The sequence below is a fragment of the Apteryx mantelli genome, chromosome 26 (assembly GCF_036417845.1).
Source record: "Apteryx mantelli isolate bAptMan1 chromosome 26, bAptMan1.hap1, whole genome shotgun sequence".
NCBI lineage: Eukaryota > Metazoa > Chordata > Aves > Apterygiformes > Apterygidae > Apteryx > Apteryx mantelli.
Window position 1 is genome coordinate 4,527,016 of NC_090003.1, and position 22,044 is coordinate 4,549,059.

Genomic DNA, 22,044 nt, shown 5'->3' on the forward strand with positions numbered 1-22,044 from the left:
TGCTGCAAGATCTTTGGAGAGCACCAGCGACACAAGCAACACCGTGAGCTATTTGCAGAGAAAGCACATATACAGGAAGTGCCCAGTTCCTGATTTTCAGTTTGGTTTAATACGAAGAATTTCCTTCTTCCCTTTAGACTCATGCAGGAAGCCTGCAAACAGACCAGACCCATAATCTGATTAGGCCCCATCCTACATACATTTCCTGGAATACACAATTGGACTGGGGGAGCCACTTTCCATCCCTCCCCACCACCCATCTCAAAAAGTAGCAAGTGCAGCCCTGGTCAGAACTCTGCTTTCAATCGAGGCAGTGAAAAAGCAACTGAATAAGCCAATTTCTACTGCAGGAAAAGGACTTATTGATGCTTAAAGACCTACAACCTTACTAGCACCTTTTACACACCGGAGAGGGTGTGGGACTATTTTTAGATTGTAAATAGCTATTAGCTCTGTTACTCCCTCAGGGCAGGGATGGAACCCAAATGCCAGAATTTGGGAAATAAGTTTTTAGTGAGCCATGTAGAGGTCAAAGGGCATCTATACCGCATGAGCGGGAGGGTGAGCAACACAGGCACCACGGAGATCAGTGACCCATCCGGGAACAGAGAGGAACTCTCGGCTCTGGGCATTTTTCCCCCCTCTTCCCTACGGGATCCTCTTTAAGCGTGACCAGGCTGCAGGCTTGCTCACAGTGTGGCAAAGAAAATCAGCACCGGGGATGACAGAGCCTTGTGGCTAGTCCCGACCGTCTTCAAATCAAGGAGCAAGTTAAAGCCTCCATTAGAGAGCACACGCTTTCTGTCCAAGTGCCTTAAATGGAGCAATCGGAGATCCAGCACACCGCGGTCAACTTGAAAAGCCAGCCGCCGGGAAAAGCTTCACAAGAGCAGGGTTACTTCGCTGAGCAGAGAGGGAAAGGCCAGCGCCCGTCGTTTTGCAAACCAAGCAGCAGCTCCAGCCAGGCCCCGGGGCCGGTACCTTAGGCAGTGCCGCCAGCACCACCACAGGAACGCCGAGCTCTGCTCCCCTTCCCCGGGAGCAGCTAGCCTCCGAGCCACCGAGCGCACCGACTCCTGCCGGGCCGGAACCGCAGGGTCCCATCGCGCGCCCGGGCCGGCGGAGGGAAGTTCTGAGCCGCTCGGAGGGTAAAGCTCCACCGGGGGATAGCACTTGCTGCCGGGCGGCGCAGGGCAGCCTTCGCTTCGCCTGTCGGCTCGCTGACAGCCCGCAGGGAGCAGCGTGGCCAGGGCTTCCATCAGCCCAGGCCTCCTGCTGTCCTACAGCTTAGGGCAGAGCCAGACCTGCGCGCGGACACCTGGGAGACACCAGCTGGCCACCGCTGCTAAGTTGGCTGCTTCGCTGGAGCACTAAGCACCAACTCATCGAGGCTCCTAAAGAGAACCATCCCCTAGAAACCTGTTTAATTTAAACCTTGCTGGAAGAAGCAGCGAGCAGCTCTGGTACCACCCAGCCACAAAGGAAACTCATCCTCCATATCAGTTTGGCAGTATGAGCTGGAAGACTAACTTCCTCTCCGGTGTACTTTGAGTTAAACTGCCGGTGCAGACGGTGAGGAATTCTCCTTGGCAGCATGCAGAAGAGATACAGCTACAGAGAGAAACGTGTTCCAGGGCCAAGAGCACTTCATTTGTCTCAGGACTGTGGCAAGAGCAGCTCACTCAGCCTTGGGGGAAACCACAGGATCTTGGTAAATCACGGAGGGCCTGATCCAAAAACCTCTCCTAGACAAGGCTATTTTTCCCCTGACTTTGAGCCAGGACATTAACCACTCTTAATCCCTCATTGAAAGAGGGGAGAAAATACTGTATTTATGCATTTCATGACCTGCAGTAATGGAGAAACCCTATCTGGAAGTAAACAGTAGATTAGGGGCTTGTAATTGAAGTATAATTTAAATTGCTACCAGTGTTCTCACTCTCATTTACCACAGCAAAGCCTAGTGAAAAAAGCATGTCTGCTACATGTGCAAATACAGCATTTCCCGGCTCCCAGCTGTTCATGCAGAGAGCATACAGCCAGGCTTCACACACGCTTGCAAGTTCCCCTGCACGAAAGCCTTTGAGCTCAACTGAAGTACCTCCGTGCTATCAAGAGAATTCTCCTGTGCTACTGCTGACAGAGCCTGTGCATAAAGACCTTCATGCAGCCTGGCCAGAGACAAAAAAACAGCAAAAATCTGAGCAGAGATTCAGGCACAGCAGCAGCAAAGCAGGGGAGCAAAAGGTCTCAGCTGCCTCGCTGGGAAGGTCTTGCAAGGCCTGCTTGTGCAAGGAAGCCACTGCAAAGGAAGCCAGGGTGTAAATCCAAACTGCTGCTGCAGCTTGCCTCCAGCTGCCCGGACTGACCTTCTGAAGCGCTGGAGTTGAGCTCACCAGCTCCAGTCAAGTGCTGAAGTACTGCCTGACGAGAGGGAAACAAGTTTACCATGCTAGACGTCTGCTCTGAGAGCAGCACTTCAGAGACAGCAGCCACGGACCGAGCACTCCCCCGCGCGCGAGATACGCTGTGTCGTTCTGGTTCCTGCCACCGCTGCCCTAAGCTCTGCCCACAACGTGTTGTTAATGAATATCCAAGAAGCCAAAACAATGAACTGTTTTTGCCTCCCAGACCAGAAGTTACCACCTCCCCCCACTGCCACCCCAGCTGCCAAAGTAAGCAGCTATTGCAAATACTTAAGGTTAATATTTACACTCAAATTCAGTGCAGGAAGCAAGCATTTTTTCACTGGTAAGGGAGTGGGAAAGCTGGGACTAAAGGCTATTCAGGTGGTCAGGGACTGGCATCATATTTCCCGTCACTGCAGCAGATGGTCAAGGTTGGACAGCAAACAAGGTTTCTGGACACAGCTGAAGACACAGCCTCCACAACTGTGGTAAACACACCGCATCATCGTGGAGAAAGCGCACGCAGGACCCGGGCCAAGCCTGCCTTATCAGCCGTGCCAGAGCAGCCACTGCTTCCCACTCTGGTGGTTGCAGCAGCCCTGCTTATGCTAGTAACTACAGGTGGCTTGAGATCTCAAAGAGAACCACTCGCAATGTGCTATACAATTAACGCAGTAGTAATAGTTCAGGTAAGCAGTAAACTAGATTTTAAAAAGGGTTCATCTGAACGCATGGAAAAAGTTGTCAAAGACATGCACTCCAGCTCTGGATTTTGTACACCATCCAATAGTTCTTTGTCAAGTCTGTTACAGAAATTGAAGCGTTTCACCAGAAATACCAATCCCTCCCAACATCATTAGCCTGCCCATTCGCTGCCCCCCAGGTTGGAAACTTGGTCCGTTCAGTCTCATTAGTTTTGTTTTAGGGATGGTTTCACCTTTACTGTGCTGTAAGCTGCCTTCCAAGGCTCTCCAGGTCAGGAAGCGTGCAAAAGCAGCTCAGATGCTAGAAGCTGCAAGGCAGCATCTCTCCAGACCACTTGGAGTGCAGGGAGAGTAGTAGCCAAAGAGACTTTTGTGCAGTCATAGCTGCTGGCTAACAGAGACTCGTTACGGCCCTGGAGCTGACAGTACAGTTTTAGCAGTACCATGGCCTTGGAGCCAAGAAGGAAGGCTTCTCCCTCCTACATGCACGGGCAGGAAAGAAGAGTAACCTTCTACCGCACACTGGGAGCAGCTTTGCCAGAGGCAGCAATACTCAAAACACCAGAACGACAGTGCAAAGAGCAGCGAAGACAAGCGGCTCCATAACCTATCACACAAAGGCACCAATTCAGTGACAGCCCCAATCAGCACTCACCTCTGCAAAACTGGGGCAACCTCTACTTTGGGGACAATCACACTCCAGAAGCCCACATTTACTCATTTCCTCCAGACTTTTCCGTCCTCCCAGTCATACCATCCCAGGAAACTTGGCTGTAAAGAAAAAGCTTGCCCTGAGGACAAGGGTAATGCACAAGCCAGCCATGTACCAAATGCTCCAGACACTGTGCAACTCCTTTCCAGGAAGGAAACACAGGGCTTTGGGGGTCTGCAAGCAACTTGTAAGCAAGGGGGATGTTAGGTTCATCCATCTCTGTCACAGCAAAAGACCTCTAATCACACCCAAGTGGACATAAGGACAGAAGCAGAGGAGGGGCAGTAGTTATTCTTAGATTCTCAAGCTCTTGGCTGTTCCAGAAAAAGCTGCGATTTCCCTGTCCTTGCAGGGAAGGGGGTGCATTCCTGACCTCCAAACCTTTTCTACAGTTCAGAGGTCACGTGCCAGTGAAGCTAAGAGAGAGAAAGACATGGTTGTTCTTTCATCAAGCTTTTTTAACAGGTAACACAATCAGGTCCTAGCAGGGGCTTGGAGTTCAGTATTTGCAACAGCTTTGCGGTTTAGGCCGATGGCAACAAGCTTGTTTTCTTTCCACAGCAGGCTTCATCCTCCCGTGCCACGCGTGCACACACCCATGCTGACATATCACCGCTGCTCTCCAGGCCGGCCCCAGCACGCACTGCTGTGGCCGTTCAGAAGACCACAAGCAGTGTGACCAGCCCCCATCAGTCCCTGGTACCCGTCCCCAGCGTGCAGCGTGCCCACAAGGAGAGCTTTAGCAAACACCGGTCACATACCCAGAAAGAGGTTTATTTCCCCTTTCCTGTGCCTTCCTTGAAAAGGATGTGGCACACAGGTATTCTCCCAGAGTACGGCTGTTCCTCTTGGGCAGGGAGCCCCCCCATCGCCCCCCAGCCCCTCCACAGATACCCTCCAGTGCAGGGAGGAGGAGAGAGGGGACAGAGGGCTTAACAGCCCGTATCAGCATCACTGTGCCCAGTGCTCACACAAGCCTGCGCTTCCCACGAGCATCTCTTAGAGGGCATCAGCTGTTAAGGGACGTCTGCTTACCCAAACAGCTCCCAAATACAACACTGAGTTACATGGCCCAGGAAGATGGGTGAGGGGGAAAAACAAAAACAAAAAACCCCAGCCCCTGTGCAATCAGACACGTCACTCTTTCACTACAGGCCTTTCGCCCACCCTACCTGCTCCTGAAGCCACCCCCTTGATTCAGATGTCTGTACTACCTTGTCTCAGCTCCTCGGCTGGCTTGGAGCTCCTGAAAAGTCGCTTCACCACAGAACCCCCTGCTTCGCAGCACCTTCTTTCAGTGCAACAGGCCAGCCGCGCACTGGCTTTCAGCAGCTCCACACCACCAGCTTTTGTAAGCCAGCCATAAGCCTATTAATGCCAAAGCACTCTTAATTCCAAGGGCTCCCATGCAAGCCTGAATGACCTGCAAGAAAGGCAGCAGGTGCAATACTGAGAGTATGCAAGGGATCAACTGCCTTGTGCTTCAGCTGGGCCTTGCAGCGCCCAGTCCTTGAGACAGACTGTCTGAGCCTCTCAACGCTGCCAGCACAGGTCACGCTCTCCGCAGGTCCACTGGGACTGAACCAGGGCACACTCAGCCAGAGGCAGAACGGTCTCAGCTTGCCAGGGACCAGGAAGAAGAGAAGGGTATCATATAAATCTGGTATGTTACCAGGCAAGAGGGGAAAGGCTGGGGCCAAGCCTTTCTCACCACAACACAGGGAGACCGGAACTGAGCGGGATACAGAATGAGGAGCAGCAAACCCAGCACTGCAGAGCCCGAGTGGAAAGAATGAGGGGACAAGTGATGCTGGGAGCGATCAGCCCTCAGTGCAGAGGCCAGTCCACACTGCTCTGACCCCTTCTCAGCAGCAGTATTACTAGCTCGCCAGGTTTTTCAGGACTCCTGCAAGGGCTGAGACGGCACCAGCATTACAACCATTTTGCTGTCTCTAGCAGTCTGCTGCCCTAACTGCCCTATAGGGTGGAGTTAGCAAGGTATAGGCAGTGTAGACAAATACTGGCTTGCCTGTGGGCACAGGGAGCACAGCTAGAGCTGGGAATGAAGTTCAGGGGCTCTGAGTTCCAGCCCAGTCCTTTATACTCCACCACCCGTCAGCAAGCGCGTTTCATAACTTAACACAGCACTGCCTGGATGAACACTATCCCTTCTTAAACTTCTCCTGCACGCTTTGAATCACAGACATCCACACAACACAGCTCAGCATCTGTTCTACAGGAGGGACAGCCAGTGCTGGATGGCAAAACCTTTCCATTAAAAAAAAAAAAAGAGAGAGAGAGACACACACACACCCAAAAAACAAACTAATCAAGACCCTGAATCATGGTGTTGCAAGAACATGGACGAGGAGAATCTGGAGTTACTACACATTCAAGCAAAGGTTGTGGAAGCCCCACTATTGACCTACTCATGTTCGGTTCTGTACCAAAACCGAACAGTCTCTGTCCTGTAATTGATCCTATTTCTCAGCTTAAAATGACCATGAACTGTTCTCCAGCATCACCCTCCTCAGGATTCTTCAAACACACTTCGATTTAAATAGCTACAAAAGCTTTTCTCAGGTCACCTTAAGGCTGACTCTGTGAAAGGACAGACAAGAACGAGCCCAACCTCCAAACCAGCTATTAAGAAACCTCTGCGCTGTAGCACAGAGCACCTGCGCACGTGCACTGGTGCTCTGAACTGTCTTGGTAAACAAGCCCTACAAGAGGCAATTCCTTGGATAGTTATTTACCTGTTTTGAAGCTGCAGCAGAGGAAGAACCAAGAAGGGGAGATGCCCCCAAGTCACACTGGCTCCTGCTGCCACCAAGGAAAAGGGACTGAAGCTTTGATAGAGCTCCTCTGGAAGAAGTTGGTGGGGAGGGGCACACCAAAACGCCTTATTTTAAGCTGACAACCCACAAAGATATTCAAGAAAGTTTTAAAGAACGGCCCCACTTTGGGGTCCTCTGTTTAGCAGTTCTAGCATATTGAAGAAGCAGTTAAGAGACCCTCGTAATACAAGATGCTTTAAGACAACAGGCTTCTCCTGCAGGTACAGGGAGCTCTGCAAAGAAGACGAGGGGTTCCTACATGAAGCAGCGGGCAGGACAAGGGCCTCAGGCTGGAAGAGGACTTATAACAGGTTTTTGGCAGGTACAGATTTCAGCTTCAGCACATGCACTTAATACTCGAGCTCCGCTCGCACGGCAAAGCCCCGGCAGCACTTCGCTGGCGGCACACCTGCCTGCCCACGCCTCTAGCACAGCGCTGCGCGCAAAGCCCAGGCGGAAGCGCACGTGCACGGGCACACACGGACCCCGGCGGGCTTCAGCGGCCGCTGCGCACCTCCCCGCCGCTCCCGGAGGCCTAAGCGGAGCCTCCCGAGGGCGCCGGCCGGGCCGCGCAAGAGCAGAGGTTCGAGGCCGGCGCCGGAGGAGGCGGCCTGGCGCCGAGCTTCGAGAGCGCGGGCGGCAGCGCCGGTTCCCCGGGGCGGCGCCGCGCGGACCCGCGCCCGGGAGGCGCCGCGGCGGCACCGCGGCAGCACCGGGGCGGCGGCACCGGGGCGGCGGGGCGGCGCTCAGCGCTTACCTGCGGGAGGTCATGGCCGGGAGCCGCGAGCCGAGCCGAGCCGGGAGCGCAGCGGCAGCGGCACCGGCGGCGGCAGCGGCACCGCGCCGACTGCCCCCGCCCCCGCCGCGCGGCCACGCCCCCCAGCTGGGCGCCGCGGCCACGTGCCCGCCGGGGAAACCCCTCCCTGTGACGCGGGGGGAATCCCCGCCCTCCGCGCCGCCCCCCGGCTCGCGCAGGGGCCGCGCCCCGGCAGAGGCAGCGCGCCGCCCGCCCGCCCGCTGCTCCTGCGGGCGCCCGCGACCCTCTCGGACGGGCGGCTGCGCTTCCGGCAGCGAACGAAGAGACGAAACTCCTGCCCCCGTCAAGGGGGGAGGCCGGCGGCGTCCCCGCTCCCCGCAGCAGCCCTGCGCCGCTGCTCCTGCTGCCTTTGCGCTTTTAGGAGACAGCAGCGCTTGGAACGCTTTTCCGGCAGCGGTAGCTGACCTGCTTCCCGAATACTAATTACTGCTAAATGCTCACCTACCGGCGGAAGGCAATCCTCTCTCCCCGCCTCTCCGTAGTTCTCGTTATTGCTGCTGCTGTCTGCTGGCCTAGGCTTCCCATTTTCCCCGGGGCACAAAGCCCTTCTGCCTGCTCCTCTCCCCTCATCCTGGGGTGCGCTGTGGGAAGGAGACTTAGTGCTCCCGCTCCCCTTTGCCCTCTCTCTGGGAGCATCGTTTAATTAAGAGGTCAGCAGCACCATTTGGCTGCTCCCTCGCTCTGCTCCCTCTCATCAGGTATAGCTGCCAAGTGTGGAAGTGAACATGAGGTTTGCTTCTTTTAAATAAAATGCAGCACAAAATGACTGCGTGTAAGCAAACATCTAAATTACCTAATTAGCTATGACTGGAGGCTGTTGGTTTGGGCTTGTGTGGCCAGATACCACACTAATTCAGTCCACTGTGATGGCAGTGCAGACAATTTCCTCCTGCATAAAGAGCGGCGGGTGAAGCTGCCCACCACGCCAGGCCCCTTCCAGGCCGGGAGCAGAGACCCACCAGCCCTGCCAGTTCAAACACGGGGATATGATGCACAGTGGGCAGGCATGGCACTGAACACCAAGCAAGCAATACACACTGTCTAGCCCGTCACAGCTGGGGCACAGGGTTAGGCCACAGCCTGCCCCACTCCTCTCCTCTCCAGAGCCACGGCCGTGTTCCCTTCCTGGTGCCAGAGCCCCTTCACCTGCCAGGCTGGCTAGCGTGCTGTCCGTTCATGCCAGGGGTGACGGTTCGTTCAGTGCCCCAGCCAGGCAGCTCCACCATACGGTTTCTTGACAGCATGTGAGATTTCACACCAGCAGCAGGTTTCAGAAGGGGTGCAGTGCCTGGATACCATTGAAGGTCTAGATCTTGCTGTTGAATTCGCAAAGATCTGGCCACACCAACAGTCATGCCGCTCACAGAGCCAAGCAGGTCTCCCGAAAAGACACTGAGCACCCTGAGCCTGGCAAGTCCCAGCCCCATTTGCCATTATCCCTGAATGCCCCCAGCTCAGGCGCTGCTTTGAGGCCGGGAAGGCACGGTGTCTCCAGAGTGGGTTCCCTGCTCTCATCCCAACATCTAAGGTGAGGAAGAGATGCTGACACCAAGATCTTCCACGGGGTAAGCTGGGGTCAGGTGTGCTGCATGTTTTATACAAATATGGCACATTTTGCCATATCTGAGATGTAAATTCAGAAGCCTTTGACAGACTCATGTCAAATATATGTTGCTTCACATAAAAAACAGAATTTGACCCAGAGAAATGTCCTGAATCTGGCACCTTTCATGAATGCCGGGTGAGAAAACAAAACCAGCTGTCCAAGAGAGAGAGAAAAAGCCAGGACACAGCCAGCTCACACCCGCCCCCTTCCCCCCCCCCCCCCCCGGCCCCAGCCACTGCCTACACACAGTGGCAAAAATAGCAGTTTTATAACTATAATAAGACTCAGCGAATTCCACTTCTATTTGGGGAATACCCAGAGAGCTGGCAGCAGGAGCCGGCTCATTTCTCAGCGAGGAGGACTGGAGGGTTGCATAGCTTTCCTGCATGCCACCGGATTGCTCATGGGACAACAGGACCGGAGAGGCCAAATAGCAGCCCTGGTGACAATGACCCCTCTGCTCTCCCGCCTTGTTTCCCCCGCTGTCCTGGCTTCTGGTTACTGCGACCTTCTTTCACCGCACGCAGACTTCACTGCGAGAGACCGGGCTGCGACTTCTCCATGTGCCTCTCTCGTGGGGCTGGCGGGAACAAGACCCTTTCTCAGGGGCAACGCATGCGGTCGGGGAGGGACCCCTGCCTAGCTTCCTGGTTAAAAATAGATCAAAAGGAAGCCTCCGGAACAGATCTCCCCCTTTCTTATAAGGTACTTGGTACCAGGCTAGGGTGGTGTGCGGCAGCACTGGCTCTGCTGCGTGCCCCAGGCATGAGGCAGCAGCCGGGCTCCTGTGTGCCTGGCAGAGCTGGCCAGAGAGCAGGAGGAAGTGGGGTTCGCACCCTGCTCAGGTGCTGCAGAATCTGGCATTTCTGCCCCAGCCCGGAGGCATTTCCTGCTGCCGGCAGAGGACAACATATATTTAGCTCTAATCTATGTGTTCTTCTGGGATTTGCTATAAGGGAAGTGGGGAAGCAGCTGAAAATGCCACATGCGAATAGCCAGGGCAATGCAGGCAGCATGGCAAGGAGGAACAGCGAGAACACTCCTGGGGAAGCGCCTTTGTCTTGCAGTTACAGAGCATGTGCCCAGACTGGGAAATCCCCAGGAGACAGACCAGAAGGGCCCAGTGAGAACAGGACTGATCCACCACCAAAATGCAGCCACCACTGGAGGGGGAGAGGAAGCAGGCACACAGGACAGGAGAGGCAGGAGAAAGCTCAGCAGGCGCCTTCCTGTTCAGGCTGATCTCTGGATAAGAGACCAGATTCTGCGGTGACTGCTTTGGAAGATGGTAGGGGAAGTCCAGAAAGCAAAACTCCCAGATGCCTTTAACATTCGCAGCAAGGACAGCTACGAAAATCCCTTTTCAGTGGTGTCATCCAGAGGAGCCCCCAGAGCTACTCAGAATCATTTATAATTTATTCCTGCACTGTTCATTGATATAAGCATGGGTACACACACTTGTTCTTTCATTTGCAGTCTAGAGAGGGACAGCTGAGTCCCAGCACACGACCACATCACGCAGATCGTCAACAGATGGTGCTGGGGAAAGCAGAGGAGGGGACTGCGATTCCAGTCTGACACGTAGAAATTCCCCCAGGTGCACTTTGGCCAGACACTGTCAACTAGTCCCATCCCACCAAGTCCGCACGGGGCCAGGAGGTATTTGCTGACAAACGGTCAAGACCCTCGTGTTACATCCACCTGGGAGATGGCAGCTCAGGCAGCCCAATCCCTATTGCTTGTGCTCAGCTTCGGGAAGAGGTTTGCACCCCAGCAACATTCACTCAAGCATTCATTCGAGTTATCTCTCTGCAAACACTACAGCCCTTTTCTCTCTGAACAATCATGCTTCTCCAGCCAGAGGCACGGAGGCGCATTGCAGAGCAGCGTAAGGGATCATTGTCCTGCTCTGGCAGGCGGGAGAGCGGAGCGCAGGAAGTGGAAGTGACCAGCCGGAGGCACAGGCTGAGTCAGCGGCAGAGCAGGGAGTAAAACCCATGGCTACTGCTCCCGACCATGCGCTCTGATAAACGAGGTCAAGCAGCCGCTGAGCTGAGGAGTCCAGGTCTGTTAACAGCCACTACCTCAGGCTACAGGGGAAAGAGAAATGGGCCACAAATCACGCACAGCAGGGATTTAGTCTGCGGCAGTTCTCCAAAGACCAGCCTCCCACCAGGCTGCCTAGCACCAGCACCTTCAGGAGAAAGCAGGGCGACCGAAGTCTCTCACTGCACAACACCTAGCTGAGCACCCAGAGACCGGACAATTGTCAAAGGTATACAGAAGGGCAAAACCCCATGAAACAGATCTGTGAGACCTTTCACACTGATCCCGAGTTCATCAAAGCAACATGCCCACTTTACTCCTCTTCCCCCAACTCCCCATGAGCTTTCCCACCCTCCCGCTGAAGTCTCAGCTCAGTGGTTTAAGAAAGCTGGAGTGAGCTGCTTTTAACTCCAAACTGAAGATCCATGGCATGGGAGAGGCTCACAACAGGCTGTCTGGGTTAGCAGTACCCAGAGATGGTGGATGCCAGAGCAAGCTGAGGATGCTAAGACCATCCAACCCCAACTGCCCTCTTTTCTGTGAAGGTATTGCCTGATTTCCTTTACTCTGAGAGAGCAGACCTGGCTAGGCAGGCTTGATTTGCACATGCTGTACTCCTGCACTGAGCAGGCTGCTCTCAAAGCAAGAGCTGCCAGAAAGCATGGCCAGGCCATTCCCCTGAGTCATGCTTGCTGCCTGCCCAAGCGTGCCCCCAGCGTGGCTCTTCTCCTTCTTTCCTTCCTCCATCCCCTCACAATGTTTTTTTCCAGCCTATAGTAAAAAAAAAAAAACAGCTGTCAGAGCTCAACTTTTCATTCTGGCCAAGACAACGATAGCTTTTCTCCTACCACTTTGCAGCAACCTGGCAAAAAGCCTGTGAAAGAGGTACCGACTTTGCAAGTCTCTGCCTGCTGTGGTATAATAAGGTCATTGTCAAGAAAACCCTGCACCAGGAGGCTGATCTTGAGCAACACATGGGCCCAGTGGCGAGTTGTGCAACCCCTGAAGCTGTTCGAACACTGGCCTCATTGTTTCCCGTTGTGAGTCTTCGGCGTCTCATTGTCCATTGAAAAGCCGGTTCCTACTGAGCTGGTGCAGACGTGCAGACACTAATCAAACGTGCATCAGTACTGGATATCAAAATGACTTGGTTTGCTGAATTAGATGTCTCCCAAATGACAGGACACCCACGTTCTTTTCCCACTCCTTGCCACTTCATGAGCTCTTGACTGAACAAAAATTCTCCACCTGCCACCTTATTTTCATGCAGAAAGATGAAGCTGCAAGAATTGGAGTTAGGGCTCTGGCCAGGTGGAAAGGCCCCATTAGGAAGAACTGTTCAAGGTGAGAACCTTAATGCTGGTGTATCTCACCTCCCAATTGCGTGTCTGATTGTCCTTCCATGACTCCTCAGCTCGCAGGGGGTAAAACTCAGCATAAACTGCTGCTGTCTGTGAGAAGCAGGCCACAGAAGCATCACTTCAGTCTTGCTGACTTGGTGTGATGTCAACGCAGGGCAGGGATGCAAAGCCTGTGCCTCATTTGAATATACAAACTAGGAAAAGCCGATAAAAGCATACACGACAAGGAAGAAAAGGCTAATGGATACTTGAATAGGTGAAACAGTTCAGTGAGATTAGAAGGCCACAGAAGAGGGGAAGTAAAGACACAGAGAAGCCTTCCTCCTACAGACAGGATTGAGGTTGACCATCATAAGGAGAATGAATTTAGAAGATACAGCAGGTACCTGCACAAGTCACTCTAGTTCAAAGGGAGATAGAAGGGGAGAAATCAGTTTGACTTCACGCAGTGTCTGTCCAAGAGACAGACATAGACCAAGGAGCTAGTGTGAGGCAGGCAGTATGACAAAGAACAAAAAACCAATAGGTCCCTTTAAAACATATTTAATAGTTTTCAAACTTTATTTCATGGTGATTGACGAAAGACACAAGTTAGTAATGGTTATATCATGCTGCTCCTCTACTGTGCATTGCCCTTCAGAATTCATACAGCAGTTTACAATGGTCATTAATTTACCCTATAAATGAAGCCACATGGACAGACAATTTTTTTAAAAAAGAGCAAAAAAAAACAACCCCAGAAAAAAACAAACCTCAATATCTTTTTGTACATATGCGTTATAAATGCTATTAAAAATAAAGCCGAAGTTAAGTGCATGGCCCCTAGGGCGCACTGCTGAATCTGACCTTGGTTCAAGATGCTTGACAAGGACACAATGTCTTGTTTTAAGGCAGTTCCAAGCCCCAGCAAAAGCAGACAGAGTTTTTATTTTTTTGCAGTGACCTTAGCTTCATTTCAGTGACATTCTGGAAAATTAGCAGCTTCCTCTGTGCATGCCTCTCTCCCTCCGGAGTTGGCATCTTCAGACCCCAATCTCAGCCAACGTGGTTGGGTTGTCCACTAGAACCCACATTCCCAAAACACAAAGTAAGAGCCTCACGCTTCCCTCCCATCCTACCCCATCCTGCAGTCCTAGTTAGCCCATGGCTATCTACACCTTGCGATAAAAATACAGCAGTCCATCCGCTTCACAACACAGTACTCTCCACTAGGAACCACAATATATATACAGTAGTCACCTAAAATGTGGTATTGCCATACACACACACACACACACAAATACTGGAGTCTCCATTTCACAGAGGCCACAACCCTCCATGAGATATTTAACCAATGGATTTTTAGAAGGATGACAACTTAGTAGAAAGAGATTTCTGCAGGGGGCAGCTGATGGGGTAGGTCTTGCTTGTTAGTGCAGGAAACAACGGTTGCTTGGGTGGCATGAAGGTTTCTTCAAGCTGGATCAGGAAAAGAAAAATCCGAAGAGGGAGAGAAGAGAAGAAATGCACTAGCAAGGACCATCAACAATCCCTGTTCCCAAACCACCACCCTGCCCCAAAAGAACAGGGAACTGCAAATTCAAAACAGGGCCTTGTGAGGCCTCCGACACACCTATTCCAATGTCCTTCACGTGACTTTTTTGACTTTAGAAATGGAACCCATGCAGCTTTGCCCTTTATTTTAAAAAGAGAAGGAAAGAAAAAGAAACCCAGGTGGTTTCACTGTATGTTGCTCCCCTTCGTTACATCTATGTTCAGAGGTCACCCTGAGAAAAGCAATTTGACTTTTCATTGCTCAAAATTCAGTGCTGAGAAACAATTTTTGAGGGAAAAGAATGCTAGAAGTGGTATTAAAAAATCTGCGGGAAAACTGCAAAGTGATGGCACCCTGGATATTAAGTAACACTTGATACCTAGCAGGATCTTTCAAATTAATTCTGCATGCTCTATAAACCAGGTTTTACACAAAGCAATGCCAGCTGCCTGCTCAGGGTGGGAAAGGGACACAGTGCGATAGACAGCATCAGTAAGTTCTTCCCATGGAGAAGGAACCTGAATGCAGTGGGTCATTCCTTTTCATGGCTGCTATCCTTTTCAACAGTCTCATGCTTTGTTTTCCTCCTGCTTAGAGGAGATTCAGTGTTTGCATGTAAACGTGTGCTGGTTAACAGGCACTCGCAAACACACACGCATTCACTCACGAACACACAGAGTGGCTTTGTAGCTGGCAAAACAGTATTTGCTTTCAAGATTTGCATGGAGGAATAAAATAGTTCAAAAACCTCCTCCCAGACACTACTGCCTTGATAGCTGACTCAAGGCCCATTCCTGTTCCCATTGAAGCTATTGCTGGTGTGCTGGCGGTATCCAGAGGAACTTTGATCATGGCTTGGAAGCCCCCACATTGCACTGGGCATTGCAAAAACATGAAGTCAAAAGTAAAACTCCAGTTACCCTTCATGGCACAGGCTCTAACACCAGGTCTACAGAGATTCACACGCTGGCCAGCTGCAACTGTTGTCACGGTAGAGAGAGGGCATGTCATGCCAGAAGGCTGGAAAACGGACATGGGTCAGGAAAGGACACGTCCAACAGATTTTTGAAAGTGAAAAGGGACCCAATCCTGTGCCCCCACAAGCCTGTTTGACTACCAGTTCTCACTGGTGCATGGGACAGCAACATTTGGTACACAGAAGCTCTTGGGAAGAGCAGCCAGGGCAAGCAGGCATTTAGGACGTGTCTAGACAAACACAAAGCCTGGAAATAAGGTTTCACAGCTGCTTTTGCACATGTCCAAGAGGAGGAGGAGAAGAGCCAACAGAGAAAATAAAAGTCCCCCTAGAGCACCTCTCAGTCCAGCAAACAGTCATAAAACAACTGAAGAGCAATGCTTTTCTGCCTGCTCAGAGCAGATCTTGGTCTCTCTTCCAGTGCATGGCATCCCTGATTTTAACAGAGCATAAAGGAGAAAAGCAGTTGAGATCCTTACACACATAAATTATAGTGGGAAGAAGTGGGGAGGAGGGAAATAGGGTGAACACACGGCCAGGAGAAGGCTTGGTAGAGCGAGGCCCCAAAGCAGTTTGGTAATTCCCACTTCTTTCAGATGGCTACTTCCCTGCTCAGCCAGCACTGAAGAAGGGGCTTTGGGGCCAGGCCTGAGATGGGTATGCAGTGAATCCACAAAGGCTACAGGTCTTGCCAGCACCATAATCCTTTCCTTTCCCTCGAGGGTGTGAACAACAACCCAAAAACACAAGTAAAGAGGGAAAAAAAACAAAACCAAAAAAAGTTTCAAGTATGGATGAGATTTACAGTGCAGATGCAATGGGGAAGTTCTTCTGTCACTTCTTGGAGACTTGGTTCAGGGTTTGTTCTTTGTTGCTGCTGTTTGATTGGAGTCTGACTGACCTGGATATACTGCAACCGAACAAATAACCCAAAAGAAAAGGTGTTTCCTCCCCCCCTTATCCCTTCCCCCCCAAAATATAAAAAGCAATAAGTTTACAAAAATAGAAAATAATTACAGCAATAGGCAGGAGGGAGGGAAGGAGAAGGAAGGGTCCCTGGGGGGTTATTTGGCTGAGCAGTGTAATATCGTGGGGTTGTTTAAAGCGTCCTCCACCAGATGCAGTTCTTGGCGGTCGACAATGACGTCCCTTATGCAGCCGATAAAGCCAGTGCTGTAGGCCTTGGGCAGCTTGTGAGCCACGCTGAGCTTCTCCATTCCCCCTGCAAGAGACAGCGCAGAAATGTCAAGTGGAAGGACAAAGGACATGCTGCTGTGTGGCCCAGTGCTCCAGCACCCTGTCCCAGACAGGCACACGCACTCCTACACGCTGCATACCGTGCAGGTGCTGCTGCGGATGGCCCTCCTGAACAGCAGGGAAAAAAACTTTCCTGGCCAGTATTTAGTTTTTTTAATGAGATAAATGCCAGTTCAAGGCAATGCATGTAGGTTTCCTGAAGACTTTTAAAACAAAAGCTTTAATTTTGAAATACCAATTCAACTTAAAATATTTCATTTCCTTGAAGGTTTGTTCTAAATTCAAACTAAATTTTATTTCAGTTACTGAAATGTTAAACCAGGGCTCATTTCAGGTCCTAAAATTGTGGAATGTTGATTGAAAACAAAACATTTCAAAGAGCCAATGGGGAAGCTGAGCAAAAACTTCTCACGGAAAAATTCTGCTTTCCAACTAACTTCCAGATTGATTTCAGAAACAGAAATGGCAACTGGAATACTGTCATACCAGAGGTAAGGTTACATTTTTGAGTATGAAATCTTCATAAGTCAGGTTAGACCTGCAAACTACAAGCTTAGCCTGTGAAGATGTGAACGGATGCTTCTGAAAAGTGTGAACAGAATCTGATTCACACAGTTTCTTCAGTATATATTATCAAAATCCTCAAATGAAATTTCCGTCCATTGATTTCTGTGATCTCTGCTCTAGTATTTAATGCATTGACTGCTACAGCACCTTACCGAGGAAAAGCACAGCTGTTGATTTATTGCTGGAGAACTGCCCAAAGCTCTTGCCTCAGGAGAGGAACTAAGCCCAAGACTTGCAGTATCCCCTATTGCTTGCTGAGCATCCTTCTTTCATCCGTTCAGGTTCCAAAAAGGGCTTACTATCCTCTAAGCTCAGATTAGTACTGGTTATATCCAAAGACAACAACTTGTATTTAAGCACCATTACACTTGTGGTTTCTCACTGATTTGAGTAGTTACGAGTCAAATCTAGCCTCTGTCTGTGTTGATGTGTGTCCTGTCACATGTGGCATGAGATTAGATGCAATGGGCTAAATTCTCTGTCTGCAGGATCAGAAGATTTATGTCAGCATAAATGGAACTGGACTTGGCTGCATATATGGGCAGGTTCTGGCATGTGTGCTTATTCTATGCAAATAACAGCATTCAAAATCCAGTTATTTACATATTTCCAAACAGAAGCGTCCTTCTATTGATACAGCCATTTTATCTTTAGGAACCAGAGTTTCCAAAGCAAATAATATTTGGGAAGCTCATGAATTAATGGAGGCTTCCACATGGGAAGGAAGTTGGCGGGCAGGAGAACTCCTAGTTTGAAGAGGGAAAGAGTAGTCCATGTTATTGGCAGCAGGCAATCCAGAGCTGTGGGCCAGTCCACTGCTCTCTGAACAGGACATGGTGAGGTGGACAGGACTGGCATTTGGTAAGGCCAGACCTTCTTCCCCTGGCTGTCACCAGCAACCTGCCTTGGTAGGCAGAGAACGAGCAGGGTATTTTTTAGGAGCAGACACTGAAGGGGCTGCATGAGAGGAGTGTGGTTCAGCAAGGAAGTGACCTTGAGAGTGAACAGCAGGGAGTTTTCCCCCAACTATAGCATCTCCTCACCAATGCCTTCCAATACCTCTACTTCATACACCAGACCTAGACAGAAGTCAGCAATGACCTCCAAATAAGGCATTTTTTGACTCGCTGTTGAAAAGGCATTTTCCTATGGCTAACAGCACGTTCCACAGAACACGGGAATAGACCAAAACTGAACTTCTCAAAGCCACCTGGGAGGCAAAGATGTCTCATGGAAACAAGGGAGCATCTAAGTCCCAGCTATGACTCTGAGCCCCTCATTCAGGGGTGCAGAGAGGAGATTCACTCTTTCCACACCTGACTTACCCAGCCACAGGGCCCCATCTGTATCTAGTTGTGTTGCACCAAGTGGAGAAGAGCCAGCAATTGGGGCTTCATTGCCAACTTGAAGGGAACCTTCTCTCTGTACCCTGTCCCAGGAAACAGGGAAGAAAGAAAAGAACATTAATAACCTCAGCTAAAAAACCCAGAGCTGCCCTCTACTTCATGCTAAATTCAGACACTGCGCACCATGAACCTCGCTCCACCTGGATGGGAGACGGGAGCAGGGCTCTCCTTGAGTACTACACTCCCGGCCTTCTCCTTGAGACCACATAGCATGGAGTGGTCTCCTCTTGGAGGAGTGCGAGGCAGCCAGCAGTGAGTGCCTCCCTCCGGCATTCCCCTGGGGACTCCTGAAGCTCTACCACCAGCCCTGCTAACAGCCACATTTTCCTCCCACTCCCTTCAGACCCATCAGCAGAAATCCCTAGCATGCCAGCCATATGATCTGCTCACCACTCCCCTCACCACCAATAAAAATAAAAGCTACCCGAGCACAGGGACAGCTTGGGCCCAACATGAACAGAATGTCAAGCCCTCAGCCAGCTAAAATAAAAGGCACAGACCTTTCGTATCTCCTTGAGCCTGCCCCTTTGGCACTTCCTAGAATCTAGGGCAGGCCTGTCACAACATGCATCCCTCCAATGCAGCATTGCCCACATGCCTTTCCTCTAATATTATCCAAGAAGAGGACTGACCCTTGGGGATCAAAGGGCATGGAGCCAAGGCCATGACTCAGGTTCCCAAGACTTGACCCTGATTCACAGCTTGCCCATCCCAAAGCAATCTGGCCCAGTCCTGCTCTCCCTTCTTGCAAGCCTCCACACCTGTATGCTTTGATATGAATCCACTGGTTGGTGTTGACTGGGACTGTGGATCGTAGGATGACTGGCTTGGAGCCAAGGTCGTAGGTCATTTGTACGAAGCCATCCACTATAGCAAGGGCGATGTAGTCTGATCGCTCCAGCCCCTTCCCGCTCCACAGGATCAGCCCCTGGGTAGCTTCCGTTTTGATGCTTAGTTCAAAGTGGTTCGACTGCAAGGCCTTCTCACTGCACCAGGAGATGGGAGCGGAGGAGAACACAGACCAGAATTAAAAACATGGCTACAAAGCAATAGGCAGCCAATCAGCCCCTCAGAGCAGCTTTCTCTGTTCCCAGCAAAGCAGCTCACCTGCTGTAGGATAACCTTTAACTAACCTTCGGCATCACACTAAGCATGGGGCACCAGTCCCTATCTGCTGTACTCAAGGGGTCACAGGCCTTAGCAACATCCCAGGCCTGCTCAGGAGGCCTGGTGCATGGGAGGAGCAGGTGGGATGCACTGAACTAGACCACAGCATCACAGAAATGCTGTGAGAAGGACCCTCAGGAGGTCTCTAATCCAGCTCCCACTAAGATTAAAACTATTGCTAGCACTAGATGAGAGCAACCATGGCTCTGTCCAGCTAAGCTTGGAAACCCCCAAGGATGGCACTCCCCCATCTCCCTGGTGACCTGTGTGGGGGCTGCAGTCCTCCTGGGGATGAATTTTTTTCCCAACACCCAACTTGAACTTCCCACGATACAGCTTGGGGGTACTGCCCCGTACTTTTGTCCTCCTCGGAGCACAAGGTTTAGACCCCTCAAACCCTGCAAGCTCTGACGGAAGTCTTGGTTTTGTCTCCTCACACGCAGGCACTGAAGGAAGAGGTCTATTATGCAGGCTGGTGAACAGTGCCAGGCTAGCCCCAACCCTGCCAGGGAGAGGGCTTTCCCACAGAGCCGCCTTTGGTCTGGGAGAGGTCGGCACAAAGGGGCTCTGCTGGCCAGGTCTGCAGGGAGCTGCTGAGCCAGGGTCAGCGCCATTTCACCCTCCTGCTGGCAGGCGTCCGAGGTGCAGGCAGAACTCGGGGGGCCCGGGGACGGTGGCTCCCCACACTGTTGCCATGCATGGATCAGTCTCAGAGCCCTCTGCTCTGCTGCCGCATCTGCCTGGCGCGCCTGACCGCAGCCCAGCGGGAACCCTGAGGCTGGGGAAATGTGGGGTGGTGAGCATCCTCTGTGGTGCTGAGGGGAGGGGGAGGGTCCTCAGAGGCAGCGAGGCCTTCTTCCTCCCAGACGTGGCATTTTTTCAAAGGAAGGAAAGGACAGACAGGATTTCCCCTACTTTGGCAACCCCATCTTTGCTCAGTCCCTCTTGGAGCAGGAAAAAGGCTCCTGGCAATGAGCCACGTTGCCATGTGGAGTCGCCATCCACTCTGCTGGGATGCTCCGGGACACGCTGCTGACACAAGTGCATACATAGAGCAGACAACACAGGCAACACAGACAGCTTTTTATTCCCAAGGGACACTACATTCAAAATGCTGGACAAGGGCTCAACGTGAGGCCCGTTGTACTGTTAAGGTAACTCAGTCTCTCCCCTCACCCATGGCTGTTTGCTCTCGAGGTCTCCCAGGAGGAAGGGACAGAGCTGGAACTGTGGCTGTCCCCTAACTGGAGGGACAGGGCACCCTTCATGTTTGCTCTCATTATCTACAGAGCTGTATCCCTTATAAATAAAAAGCCAAAAGTATGGACAAACAGAACACGCACAGAGACAAGAGACACGCTGAGGCAGCAAGAGCAGAGCATGAAAGACACAAGAGCAGAAAGCCTGGCACAGACTCACCTGAGCTCCATGGGAGAGTCCAGTGCTTCGGGACTTAGATGCAGGAAGAAAGGGGAGCATGCGATAAGCACAGGACAGAGGAGGACACCCTTCCCTCCCACCCCACTCACAGGCAGGGAACAGCCCCGTCCAAGGGAGATGGCTCCTCACCCTACACAGTATCCAGGCCAAGAAACTGGCCTGGTATGAGCAGGAAGCCCAGTCTCCCAGTGTCCTTGGGGCTGAGTTTCCTCAAGCCAGGAAAACAAGTTTGCAAGGTGTTCTTTAGCCAGAGTAGGCACAATCCTGTCAGTCAGAGAGTGAATATAGCCCTGTCCTTGCTGCCCCAGGCAGCGATGCACAGACTCTGCAATGCTCTCCAGGTCAGCAGTAGAAGTGTTCTTGCTAATATCCTATGCTACCTGCAGGGATGTGTATCCAGCAAAGAGCCTGGGATGAGACAGAGGGAAGCACTGCTGGCAGAAGGGAGCTTTTGGTCCACAGTCCTGCACAAGCACTGTTTAATGGGCAGATCTGCATGCAGACCTTGGGCTGGTTCCTTGGGACAGGTATCTGTGCAGCAGAATGGGCTCCCATCTTGGCAGAGAGGTGAATGGCCATGTAAGACCTCTCTGAGTCAGCCTTGGGGCACTTGGGCAGAAGGGCGTGTGTGGGGAAGGGGAAACCCAGGACTACAGCTGTCTTGCTGGCACTGCCTGCAAGCGTCAGGGGCTACAGGCCCAGCATTACAGTCAGCTCCAATTATATATTTATGTGTATGTTTAAAAAAAAATGTATGGGCATGTCATAGCCAGCAGGGTCCAAAAGCAACTGGTGTGTTAGTCCTGCCCAGGGCACACCCCTGATGTCTGTCTGGGGGCAGAAGAAATTGCTTTTTATGGGCAACCTGATGGACCCTTCAGCCCCAGCAGGGCTATTGAGTGCTGCTGCCAAATCCTAGCAGAAGGATTTGGGGAGAAGTGCTATGCTCCCTTGCAGGACGGGGCATGCACAGTGAAATGGCACTGGCTGGCTCAGGCTGGGATTGGTGACTTTCCCCTTTACAGAGCACTGGGAGAGGCAGGATACAAAGGTAGCAGCTTTCTGCTCGCCTGCAGGGATGCATGGCTCATGCCTGTGCAAAGGGACGGCTGGGCACTCTGTGTCCTGTGGCAGAGTGTGTGCAGGCAGTTACAAGCCTCCGGTTGCTGTAGGGCACTCGCTAGCTTGGCTCCTAGGAGGCCCTTT

General features: G+C 51.8%; 2 protein-coding genes across 3 annotated transcripts in view; both read right to left on the reverse strand.

Annotated features, from left to right (window-relative positions):
• Positions 1–7,498, reverse strand: part of LOC106495554 (tyrosine-protein phosphatase non-receptor type 11-like) — a 62,985-nt gene extending 55,487 nt beyond the window's left edge. Inside the window, exon 1 of one of the 2 annotated variants that reach the window (XM_067310961.1) lies at positions 7,419–7,498. In XM_067310961.1, the coding sequence (XP_067167062.1) occupies positions 7,419–7,432 (14 nt within the window). In that variant the 5' untranslated portion in view covers positions 7,433–7,498. The remainder of the gene's footprint in view (positions 1–7,418) is intronic. The other variant, XM_067310962.1, reaches the window with a different exon arrangement.
• A 6,192-nt stretch (positions 7,499–13,690) lies between these two features.
• AGRN (agrin) overlaps positions 13,691–22,044 on the reverse strand; it is a 149,872-nt gene continuing 141,518 nt past the window's right edge. Inside the window, 3 exon segments of the mRNA XM_067311020.1 lie at positions 13,691–16,223; positions 18,151–18,254; positions 18,993–19,217. Of these exon segments, the coding sequence (XP_067167121.1) occupies positions 16,066–16,223; positions 18,151–18,254; positions 18,993–19,217 (487 nt within the window). The 3' untranslated portion in view covers positions 13,691–16,065.